The sequence below is a fragment of the Adiantum capillus-veneris genome, chromosome 19 (genome assembly GCF_014529385.1).
Source record: "Adiantum capillus-veneris isolate H3 chromosome 19, ASM1452938v2, whole genome shotgun sequence".
In the NCBI taxonomy this organism is placed as follows: Eukaryota; Viridiplantae; Streptophyta; class Polypodiopsida; order Polypodiales; family Pteridaceae; genus Adiantum; species Adiantum capillus-veneris.
The window spans coordinates 65,730,706-65,743,635 of NC_140949.1; the positions used below are offsets into that span (position 1 = coordinate 65,730,706).

Consider the following 12,930-nt stretch of genomic DNA (forward strand, 5'->3'; position numbering starts at 1 on the left):
CTTCAATGTACTCTTTGAGATCTCTTCTTATGTATGTACTTTAAAACACTCATGTTTTGCTCTTTTCGGAAGGGATGATGTCACATCAACTTGTCACGGTTTGTTCAAAAAATAAGGAAGGCAAGCCTCAGCACTAAGGAGCACGGGAGCTTAAAGGAAGCCCAGGCGGTGGGATCAAGGGTGCGGAAGTGGGGCGCGTTGGTTGAGGGCATCGGAGCGCTACACGTGGCAAAAAAAGTAAACTTGGACGGGTTTTGGTAAACGGGGGCGCCGGGAGGTAAACTCGGACGGGAGGATGATGTGGATGGGAAACGTGGCGCAAATGGGCTGAGGTGGAGTCCCAGTGGCAAATGGGGGGCCAGCATGGCATTACTTTCACGCGGGCATCCCGTTTTCAAATTTGCCCTCGCGGAATGCAGGGTAATCAGAGATAATCGGAGGTGAGATGAGAGCGGAAGAAGGGGAGGCTGGTATCTGATACAGTAATCAGATGAAGACTCTGTAGGAGATTGGAAGCTCAAAGGCAGCATGGATTTGAACCAGGTAGTATGTGTGAGTGTGTGTGTGTGTGTGTTTGTGTGTGTGTGAGAGAGAGAGACAGAGAGACAGAGATGTTGTGTATTAGATGCCTCCCATCGATGTAATCGAAGACCGGCCATTGAGTGGATATTTCAATGGTGAAACAACGACTGAAGGAGAATCGTCAGATGACTGCCCAATCAACGAGGATAATGGCATGGATTACTGGCCACAAAACAATGGAGCTAGTCCCAGCTCAGTTGCATGTTGGCATTCGCAATGCTCTTGGGTTGATTTAGATCCGTCTTCATACACATCAAAAACATTTTTCTCCTTCGACGAGATGACATACTCCTTAATGGCCAAAGATTTGGGAGGGACAGAGACCATGTCACTAGCAATGCTTCAAGCGATCGATGTTCGGGGATTGTTTGATTTAAAGAAGTGGAATAGGATGAAAGACTCCTTGATGCTTTGTCCAGGTATAGGGCTGGACATAGGCTGCCTGCACTTGAAATCTACTGGCCTAAAGGTTGCCTTTATGGAAGATTGGGCACATATTGTTCATGCAGCCCATTGCCCTTTGACACATGACAATCATCTTGGAGTGGTTGCCACTCTCAAGGCCGTCCAGAAGGAATGGTGTACAGACAAGAGACAACATGGGTTGCCTCTTGATTACATAAAAGACTCAATCACTGCATGTGGATGCTTACTAAAAGAGAAGATTATTGATTGTGATGTAGCTGCAATGCCTATTAGTAGCAGAAGCGCAAATTTTCCAACCTCTTCAATCGAGACAACAACATCTCAAGTCGAGCAACAGTTGACAAGAATCATGATAAAGCATCACACACGGCTGGTCCTAGTCAGATCTTCAAAGAGGCATAGAGCATATAAGTGGCTACAAGAATACATTTGCCATCGAGGTGGAAGCATAGATCGGAGAGGTGCGGATAAGCGGCGACAACGAAAGTCAAAGAGGTGTGGATGCCTTTTTAGGATGGTGGTTCAACACTGTCATGATGGTGATAGGGTGACTATCGCAATCCATGGCGATCACACCGGGCACATACCTGGCTCACGTGCTGACCTTTACCACTTGCCGGTGCATTCAACTGTAGTTGCATGCTGTATGGATGATTTGTTTGATGTTGGGATGTGCCGCCATGTCGCCAAAAAGTCGATCTCCAAGGAAAGGTTTCACATGGCAAATGCATCTGAGCTGGATCGTGTAATCCACAGATTTTTTATGATACCAAAAGAGGTGCAAATGCTGTTTCATCAAATGCGCACTCGTGGTACTTAGCTTGCCATTGGAATTTCTAAGAAGCCTTTTCTCTGCTGAGTTTTTGATAGCATTTGATCCAACATTTTTTTTGACTGTAGGTAACTCTGTAGGTACTGAATGGGGTGCAATGCTTGCCGAGGCTCTACGTTTGCAAGAATTGAAGAAGGTAATACTACATTCTCAACTTCTTAAGCTGGATTTGTGAGCATGCATCCTCAAGTATACTTCTCGTATGGACAGGTAATCTTTGTGCAGCCTTACAGTCCCCAAAACCCTGATGAGAACAAGCGGCCATTCATCCTCCTCATTCAAGACGAGTGGATGCTACAAGTCGCTCTTCGTTTCTCTCGTCGGAACTCATGGGCCGTGAATAGCACTTTCAAGACAAACATTTATGGTCTACCGCTCTATGGTGCAGTCTTGCCAAACCAAAACGGCATAGGGATTCCGATATGGCTGATGTTATGCAGCAATGATGTGGGTACCAGCCAGGAAAAGGTGGCCCTAGAGCTCACGTTCAAGATTATCTTTGCAAGGTTAGGTGACGTTCGGCCCGCAGCCATTGTCATTGATAAGAGCCAGCAAGAGCTCGAAGCCATCCTCAAGGTTGTGGATCAAGATTCTTTTTGCTGGAGAGAAGACGAGGATGGAAGGCGGCAACAAGTCACATGTAAAGTTTTGCTATGCTGGTTTCATGTCAAGAAGGCATGGGTTGAGAACCTATTGCCCCAGGTAGCTGGTCATTTCTTTGATGTGTTCTTTGTGTCAGCTCATGTCTACAAATTGATTGTCGTACTCACATGGCGTTGTTGTGCATAGGTCCCTAAGGACAAGCGCGATGATGTGTACAATCGCATGTCAAATTTGATGCATGCAACAAGTGAGGATATATTTGATGCAAGGTGCGATGAGCTATTGCAGGTGTATCAGGCACATGAAAATATTCGACGGTATGTATCCACTGGCTGGTGTGGCAAAACATGCATGTGGCGAAGCCGTTGGCCAAGATTCGGTCGTCTATTTCAGCATGGGAATGTGGATACTACAAACTTGGTTGAGCGATTATGGCAGTATGTCAAGTATACCTTGCTAAATGCACAGATAAACAGGTCTCTGTTGGTCTTGTTGAATGCATTGGTGGGCGATTCAGTGCATGGGACATATATTGGGGGAACACTTCTCGAATTCTTCAAGCAAAAGCAGGAGATTGGTAAGAGCGGTTCTCTTTCGCTTGAGAGTATGCCTTTGCTGTTGCCAAATGTTGAGCTCATGTTGTTTCAATTTGACAACCGTTCAGCTGATTCCGGGCATTTTAGTCGTTTTGGATCAAGCAAGCAACATACAGCCAAGCTAGCAGCAGGCGAATCGATTCTTAAACGATTTGAAGCAGATCCAAGCACCCTCGAAGTGATAGAGGAAGGACACATGCGATTCAAAGTCCTTAGCACTACTTCGGCCTCAAACTGGTATCATGTGAGCATGCAATCCAACTACTGCGATTGTGCGGACTGGGGATCAGAATGTAAGCATCTATATGGCCTTCGACTGATAATTGAGAGGCACTTTCCTCATCTTCACGAAGTTCTCCCCATCGTAGATAGCGTTCAAGCTTTGAGCCATGTGGACCTACAACCCATAGTTGGAGCAGGCGAAGACAATATAGCACTAGAGCATGACAATTTCGATGTAGCTGAGACAGTTGTCAGCAACATAGACAATGAGATTGGTAGCTGCATCTATGACATGAGAAGCATCTTGCAGAGTCTAGAAGAGCAGTTGGTGCAATGTGATAGCTCTTTGAAGCCAGCCATACTAATGCAACTAAATCTTTCACGAGATAGTCTCGCCGCCTTGATCATCCCAAAGGAGATTGAGCTACCAGCGAAGGGCTCGATCAAGCAAGTCCAAGCTCACGTTACTCTAACTCGACTCGGGCATGGGATGCCCGTAGAAGCAAGTGGAGCCAGCAAGGAACAGGTTCTCGAGGCCGACCTGCCACCATCTAAAGGTCCAACTACTGGTGTTTTGCGACGCAAGCATCAGCGTGGACGGAGTCGAGTCCGCTTTCAAAGAAAGCCTCGAATACATTGTCCTCATTGTTGCAGCAAAACTCTCATGCTGGATCCATTGGAGAGCATTTCATGCCATACACGCCATGCCCTCCTTCCGTTATTGCTCAGACATGCCCCAGGTGGAGCAGAGTCGAGCTTGCTTAATCGTCATGTCACCCTCTTTGGTGAGAGCATCCAAAAAGGGATGATTGTCTGTTACAAAGCTGGCGAGGTTCCCACAGAAGAGAGAAGCTTCACAATCTGCTTGCTTGATGGGTCAGTACTCGAGGCAGTCCTTGCGTCCCAGCAGCGAATGGTTCTCTCTACATGAGAGACATGTAGCAGGTTTCTCCCTTATGCAATCTACTGGGCTGATTTGATGACCAGTTTGTGAGCGTTTGGCAGGCACTTGTGAGCCCATTTGCAACTATTTTTGGACTGATTGGGTGGGTTGTTTTGGGAGCAAGCTATGAGCTGATTCCATCTGCAGACTTCCAACATGTTTGGCTGATGACTATTTACCTTGTTTAGGCTATTAGGCCGATCTTTTTGGATGGCATCTTGCTTGATCGTGCGTGAGCGTTACAGCTGGGTTTCGAAAAGTTATTCTGCCAATCTGTCATGAGCTCATTTGTGCTACCAACTTGATGCATTTTTCTTGTAAATTGTGTACGATATCTATGGACTACGGCTGCTCTAAGTGGATGGCATTGAAACTGACCTTTTGTGAGAGTCATGGATGGGTTGTTGCTAGATGTATGTCTTGTTTTGCCAGCCAATATTTCTTATCCGATTGTGTACGATCTTTGAGCACTAGGGCTGCCCTAATTGGATGGCATTGAGGCTGATCTGATTTCTCAGCTGATTTCACTTGCAAACATTTAGCGTTTTTGGTATCTGAAGCATCAATGGCATTTATGGCATCCAACAATTTACAGTTTTTGGGTCAGAGGGTTGATTTCCTTTTTTATTTTTTGATGTTTTTTGGATTCTTGCCATACATGCCAGTGAGTGTGTATCGTCATTTAAGTTTGCAACCACAATGTGCCTACATGGTATGCCAACAAAGGGTTGTCAGTTTGTCATTTTTAATACAAGCACCTTTGCTTTTCCAAGGATAATAAATCCACCAAAGATAAAACACACAAGTTAAGAGTTGCTATTCTCTATGAGCAATCAGATTATTAAAACATTACAAAGAGAGAGGGAGAGTTTCAATCGCTGACATTCTGACAAGAAAGAGATTCCAACAAATGTACACAAAACTTAGCTACGACGAGCTTAAAATGTGTTTAACCTGCTTGCTAAATCTGAAGCAAAGGAAATCCATATGTGTAAACTCAACAAACACCCCACTTGGACTACAATGCCGGCTATGACAATGTCACGCTCTCACCGCTCATGGAGCTTCTCAACACCCACAACGCAATCCGAGCCAACAACCACACTTAAAGAGATTAAAAAATAGAATATATGCATGCTCCAAACACCTTAGCAATACTAAGAGCCACCAATAACATCTCACCACAACACCTAAGGCGGTTCATTCCAGCTGATTCAACTTAACCACATTCATGAATGGTACCAACACATACCACAACCCATAATGAGCAATTGTAAATTGACAAAATAACAGCACTACGACAAAATAAATTGACAATGAGATTGAAACGTAAGGCTGATCATTACGTAGACTTAATTAAAACATCCAAAGGGTGTGCTACATTGCGCATGAATGCGTAGCTAGGTAAGCCGGTTTACAACAAAAAACATTCACTTAGATCCGCTCAAAACGGAGGGCTCAAAATCCATAAAGTACACCGTTGTATAAGTACAGTGTCAATTGAGTTCATATGCTGGATATGCTCCCAAAACACCAGCCCCCAAGCGTGCTATTGCTCATGCGTCTCTAGACCTCCGCCAAACAACGTAAGCACCAATCATGCAGCTGCACCCTCAGAGTGCATACGTCTACGTCCTCGAACCAATCCTTTGTAAGACAATGTCGCCCAGGCCGGTCTTCCAATCCACTTGCAATCAGTTCCCTGCAGAACAGTGCCGTATGTTAGTCCATGCAATGACCCTCCCTAACAACCTATCGAGACTATTGCACAGTGTAGCATGATCTCACCTCATGATCCTCATGACATAAAATCCGCAATCGATTGCATTTGTCTGCGGAGGCACATCCACAACTTTGAGCTCAATATCTTCCTTGGAATCATCCAAAGCACGTCGAATATACTTGTCATGTACAAATTCTGCCAGGCTTCGAAGGCCACTAAGGCACAACCATACAACAAACCAGGTTAGCTGAATTTAACCACATCTGTTGGGCACAACAATCACATGATGAAAACCAACCTTTGCACTTGCTCTAGGCACTCGAAAGGGTTTGTCAAACCCTTGAGGGAATCAAAATGAATCACATAGTGCTTCTTGCCAGGCAATCGGAGGAGCCTTGCTCCCCTATTCAAGTAGAGAGCAAAAAGAGTCCAGTGATGCCTTCAAGCACACATTGTTAGTGTTACGAATGAGAATTAGTTCAGAATTCACCATACAAAGCATTATGTCACCCTGAAATACCTGCAAATGATTGGCCAAAAGCAAAAGACTAGCTCTGACATGTCAACACCGCTAAATTGCCCTTGAAGAAAATTGGACAGAATACGTCCCTCCATCGTAAACCAAAGCGAATCGACAAAGTATACTTTCCTTAGGATGGTCGGAGGCAAGGTGTGCTCCATCCACCTGTGCAAAGATTTCAGTTTCCAAATTAAAACACATGCAATCCTATATGTGCGTATAGCCATTTACAATGATCAGGGCAAGAGAGAACTTACTGGCCAAACAAGTCAATAGTCCTACTACTGGCCTCGCCACGCAATATGTCAGTTACTAATCGCTGATCTACATTAACTGATAACTTGAACCGGTCGGAGGTGAAAGTAATGCATGCAATAGAGCCAAGCCTAACATGCGATAACAATCAAGGCTTAGCGTGCAAGTTTTATAGAAGAAAAAGAGGCCCAAAAAAACCAGCAAGCAATTAAACCGTAAACCAGCAAGTAAACCAGCAACTAAACCAGCTCATGACTTGTACCCACCTGGCAGCTGCAATGTTTCCTCGTGTCGTGACAACCCTACCTCCCCCTTCTTCCATAACTCTTAACTGGCCATTTTGTATGGAAAAATTCAGAGACACATGTGTGGTTGCCGCTGCACCAGGTGGGGTTGAGACATCAACAACCACCCGAGTCTTCATTGACGAACAAATTTGCAGCTTTGGTCTATGTTGTTTCACAATTCCCTGCATGGTTAAAAGAAGATTTTACGCCAAATCATTCGAACAAATTTGACACCCTAAACCTACCAAGAATAACAACGAAATAATGCATGCCACTACTGCAATTAGGAAGATGTCCCACTACCTCCTCGTGCACAAGATCAACGTTGAGCGTCATGGATGCAAACCGGCTAAATGTATCTGTATTTGCAGCAGGCACCTCCTTTGTGTCCACAATCTCAAGAGGCAGTGAGGGCGGTGTATCTCCAAGCCCAAGGGAAGTCGAGTCAGCGGAGTCAGCGGAGTCCTCTTTCGCGTTGCTTGCTCTCCCCTCCTCCTCCCTGCATTCCTCTTTGTCTTCTTGGCCATCTTTATCCTCCTTGATGTCTTCATCCTCCATCCACTCGTAATGTCCGTCCTCTTCATCTTCTCAGTCCGACTGAAAATCATACACATCCTCCTCTTCTTCCTCTTCAGCCTTGCCCTTGAAGTTGTCCATGGGCTGGCTGTCCTCAATGTCATCCATCATGACATTTAAACAAGGAGGTAAAACCTTGAGCCGCCTCTGCATTCAATCACCAAATAAAACCACAAGTTAGTCCCCCATTGAACCCAGCATGTTCAAATGAATGTAGCCAAAAAACCAGCACCAGATAAAACCACAAGCAGCCTGTAAGAAACAAGCAATTTTACATAAAATGATTTCAATCAAGACGTCGAGAATTAGCTTAAAATCCCTCCGAAAGCCATCGGTAAACTAGGGCAACTACCGGCAAACAATGCACTGCCCTGTAAACTAGGACAACTAGCAGCAAACAATGCACTGCCTTGTAAACTAGGACGAAGAAAGCAAACATGCCTCAACCACAAGTAATTAATGCATTGCCTTGTAAACTCGGACCAAGAAAGCAAACATGCCTTAACACAAGTAGTCATAGACTTCATCGGGCCTAAATTAGCCATTCAAACAGGATCTAGTGCAATGTGAATCTAAACTGCTCTCAGTAAACTAGGCCGCTTTTGGGCAAAAAATCCACCTTGAACTAGGATGCCACAACAAGTGGACCATGCAAAGCAAACATGCCACAACAAATGTAGTATTAAGCCATGCCGCAATAATATGTAAAGTTGGTAGAGTCGCCATGAGTTTTTCAATAAACTAGGACAACTTCTAGCAAACAATGCACCTTAAGATAAGCTGGGACTAGGCAAGCAAACCTGCCTCAACTCATTAATGGTAAATGGTTTGCAAGGATAATCTCCAAGGTCATTATGCCTAAATCATCCATTTAACGGGAGAAATCTCAATGTGGACCTAAACCCGTCTCAATAAACTAGGACCGCATTCGGGCAAACAATCCACCTTCAAGTGAACTAGGACTAACAAAGCAAACATGCAACACCAAATGTAATAATAAAGCATGATGCAATAATATTTAAACTCGAAGGAGTGGCCATGGTACTCGCATTCTTTTCATAGCCTTCGTCGATTCGCTGCTGGATGCGATCCATGCGCTCTTTTGAGGATGCGAGGTAGGCTGCCATGCGCTCTTTGACAATCTTCTCAACAAACTCTACCTTTGAGACTCTTCTAAACTCAGGCCTGAGCTTATCCCACTTCTCAGTCGCTCGAAGACGATGAAGGCGCCCTGTTTTTTTCAGATTTAATGCAAACTTCCTATCTCTATCCTCGAAGCGCATCTTTGCTTGCTTGTGCCATTGTGCACTATCTCTTGCATTTGGCGGTTTTTCTCTTGAGCCCATTTCAGCATTGGAACGCCTACCTCCCTTGCGAAGGGGAATGACCACATCAAGCCCATGCTCTGTCTTTAGATGCCTCTCCATCCGCAATCGAACCAACTCAAAGTGGAACTGCTGAGGGCAATGATCGCTCGCTCGACATTGCCGTGCAAGCCTTCCATCAGGCAAGAAGACCTCAACATATGGCAAGGGTTCAACCATGGCTGAGGATGCACCAATGCCTCTATCTCCTTCTCCCTTCAAAGAATCCATATTGTTTTGCGCTCCGTCGTCCACCGTCTCGACACACGGCTGATCCCTCTTGCCTTCACCAACTTTTTCTTTATCAAGGTTCTTTTCGTTTGCCTTAGCTCTTCCAGCCTTCTTCTCATCCACTTCATTTTCATTCTGATCAGGCTCTTCAAACATGCCTTCCAACTTCTTTCTTAGGCGCGGATTTGCTGATTTTGGTGTCTCCACTTGGGCCATATTGCCTGAGCATGGAGAAGGCTGATTCTCCGTTTGCTTTAACTCCTTCTCCCTTAGCCGAGGGCTACAACGAGGAACTTTTACAGGCGAAGCCTCCCCCGTGCCCCTCCCGAGATCTGACCCATGCTTCTTTCCAACTAGCTTCTTTGCCTGCACCTCTTGATGTGGCCTTCTTGGCGCCATAGTTTTTCCTGTGGTGATCACCATACAATGAACATTGTATTGTAAGAAACACCAGCAGCCATTCATCATAGCATGGCAACATGCTTGCAAGCACCATAACGGACAAGCAGGATGACTCATGTTGGCAAAAATATGCATGAAGCAGAAGGCATCGGGACACAGCTCTCTCTCTCTCTCTCTCTCTCTCTCTCTCTCTCTCTCTCTCTCTCTCTCTCTCTCTCTCTCTCTCTCTCTCTCTCTCTCTCTCTCTCTCTCTCTTCCACACACACACACAAACCTGCTGCCCGGTTCTCTACAAAATTGTTGTTGTCCGTGGGCTCATAGAGTGTGTGTGTGTGTGTGTGTGTGTGTGTGTGTGATGCAACATGACAAGCAACAGACGATAAAAACATATTTTCTTGGAGGTGGTTTTGGGGCGATGTCACACACACACACACACACACACACACACACAACACACACACACATACCTGGTAATCCCGCCTACCGTCCCAATCTGTACCTGCGCCACAATCTCCACCTGGCTACAATCTTCGTCTGTGTAGACCCCAGATGGCTCGTCTAACGCAATGCAGGCCCTCCCCCAGGCCCTCTCGCATGAGCTAGCAGCAAAACTCCCTCTACTTGAATGCCCTAAACGCAGTCACTCACCCCCCATCCTCGGGGTTCCATCCGCATGCATGCAACGTAAGAGGTATCATGAAGTGCAGGCCGTCCACCTCAGCCCACCCCCACCCCCATTTGCCACTGGGACTCCACCTCAGCCCATTTGCGCCACGTTTCCTGTCCACGTCACCCTCCCGTCCGAGTTTACCTCCCGGCACCCCCGTTTACCAAAACCCGTCCAAGTTTAATTTTTTTGCCACGTGTAGCGCTCCGATGCCCTCAACCAACGCGCCCCACTTCCGCGCCCTTGATCCCACCGCCTGGGCTTCCTTTAAGCTCCCGTGCCCCTTAGTGCCGAGGGAAGGCAATACTTGCTATCTTCAAAAGTTTCATGTTGCCTTCACATCGGGGATGGCTATGGGACATGGCACATTGTGGGAAATTACAATACATTGGAGACAAAAACCTTTACAAATGTTAAGTAACTCCACATTTATCTACATGGATGCACGCACAACCCTCCTACGTCTCCTGCACCCCCTCGGGACTCAACCTCCCCCCACGTGCACGCACAACCGTCGTGCCTCTCCCATCGCCTGTATTCCTTCGGCTCTGCCCCGAACCTCCCCCGCCTGCATCCGCTGTACCGAGAGAGAATATAACCTACGCATATAACCAGTGCCCAACACAGATACACACGCCATCCCTTGGTTTCTCTGTGGCATCGCATCTCTTGCTCCCCCTCTGCACCCAAGCTCCCTCGCCTGCATGCGCTGTATCGAGACATAGATAGAGCAGAGAGAGAAATGAAATCTTCATATATATGCGGCCGACACAAAGCATGGCCTTTTTCCACGCCTCCACGTGTGTCCTGACCTCTTTTTCACTACAAAGTTTTCGAAGGGATCTCCCAAGATACCCCTTAATCAGCTGCTTCCAAAATTGGGGAAACATACTGGGTCTATCTCTCAATGTCGAATTAATTTCCCTCGAAGATTCCAATGGAATCTAACAATTTCAAAGGAAAGGAGCTCTGCTTGTCTCCATCGTGACCTGTACACTACCCAACCTCGCCATCACATGCCCTACTCTGCGCCAACATGGCTCCCCCCGACTCCACAACTCGTGTTGTAGGCATAGGCATGGTCCCATACAACGCCTGACTCGCTTGCTCTGCACAATGCCGCATAGAGCTCCCCTAATTCTCTGCTTTGCTCCATCACACCATGCCATCCCCATCCCCTAGTTCCTTCCAGCGTCCGCCTCATGCACACACACATACAAACACTCTCTCTAGCTAGATGCAACCGCAACCGCCTCAGCTAAACAACACGTGCTAATCATGGCTTGAGATTTTGATATTCCGAGGCTTTCCTTAAGCTAAACACGACTAAAGCCACGTCAACCATTGCGATGGAGCAGGCGCATGGTGCAGCAAGAGGAGTAGCAGAGACTCACCCTCGTTCATGTTCCCCTTTACCTTCCTTTGCACCATTCTGAGGTTGTGCCATATAACCCTCTCCTCGCCTTCCCCTTCCCTCGTTCATGTGCGCTCCTATTGCAACCCTTCTCCTCAATCACCCTCCCTTCCCCTTCCCCTTCCCCTGCATTTGCCCTCGACCAAAACCTGTCATATAATATCTTGGAAGCCCTTTCCTAGCAGTTCCTAACCTCCAAAACGTTGAAGTAGACAAAGAGACAAGACTTGTTGCATGCGCATATGCAGTAGCGTATGAGAGAGAGAGAGAGAGAGAGAGAGAGAGAGAGAGAGAGAGAGAGAGAGAGAGAGAGAGAGAGAGAGAGAGAGAGAGAGAGAGAGAGAGAGAGAGAGAGAGAGAGAGAGAGAGAGAGAGAGAGAGAATCACTTCCCTTCACTTCCTGCCCTTGCAACTCACAGCACAGAGGAGCACAATAGCTTTTGGCAAAAAAAACTCGACCTTTTATACATGACAACAAAATCTCCTTCTCTACCTCCCCACGTGCCCTCTCCTCTGACTTTCTCCCCAAAGACCTGAGAGGATCTCCAAAGATTCTCACTAATGAGTCCCAAAAAAGTCGTTTTGGGCACCTACTAGACTTATATGTTTTTTGGACATTTGGGGTTGAAAAGGCTAACAAGATGTACAGGTCACTACAAAATTAAAATAATTCATGTCAGGTCAATTGAGCTTGTCGCAATCCAAACGTATGTCTAGAGGTTGTAAATATCTATACTATGTATAAAGGGGGAAGGGATTCCGGTCTCTTGCCAGATGGTACTCTCTCCTTGCTCTAGCCAGTGCGCTCTACAACTTGACACGAGAGAGAGAGAGAGAGGGAGAGAGGGAGGGAGGTGTTGCTACCGGAGGCAGTGCCCCCAGACTTGTGATGATGATTTTTGAGTACATTCCCTCGTTCATGTGCGCTCCTATTGCAACCCTTCTCCTCAATCACCCTCCCTTCCCCTTCCCCTTCCCCTGCATTTGCCCTCGACCAAAACCTGTCATATAATATCTTGGAAGCCCTTTCCTAGCAGTTCCTAACCTCCAAAACGTTGAAGTAGACAAAGAGACAAGACTTGTTGCATGCGCATATGCAGTAGCGTATGAGAGAGAGAGAGAGAGAGAGAGAGAGAGAGAGAGAGAGAGAGAGAGAGAAGAGAGAGAGAGAGAGAGAGAGAGAGAGAGAGAGAGAGAGAGAGAGAGAATCACTTCCCTTCACTTCCTGCCCTTGCAACTCACAGCACAGAGGAGCACAATAGCTTTTGGCAAAAAAAACTCGACCTT

General features: G+C 46.5%; 1 protein-coding gene and 1 pseudogene across 1 annotated transcript; one reads left to right on the forward strand and one right to left on the reverse strand.

The window, feature by feature from the left end:
* The first annotated feature begins 413 nt into the window (after positions 1-413).
* LOC147434169 (uncharacterized) lies at positions 414-4,392 on the forward strand. Its single transcript, XM_086489586.1, has 12 exons — positions 414-420; positions 506-543; positions 626-1,280; positions 1,785-1,820; positions 1,909-1,976; positions 2,066-2,140; positions 2,513-2,542; positions 2,630-3,020; positions 3,108-3,125; positions 3,408-3,585; positions 3,652-4,177; positions 4,267-4,392. The coding sequence occupies exons 1-12, from the start codon at positions 414-416 to the stop codon at positions 4,390-4,392; spliced, it is 2,148 nt and encodes a 715-aa protein (XP_086345712.1).
* Positions 4,393-5,770: 1,378 nt separating this feature from the next.
* Positions 5,771-9,559, reverse strand: LOC147434170 (uncharacterized; annotated as a pseudogene).
* Between the last annotated feature and the right edge of the window lie 3,371 nt (positions 9,560-12,930).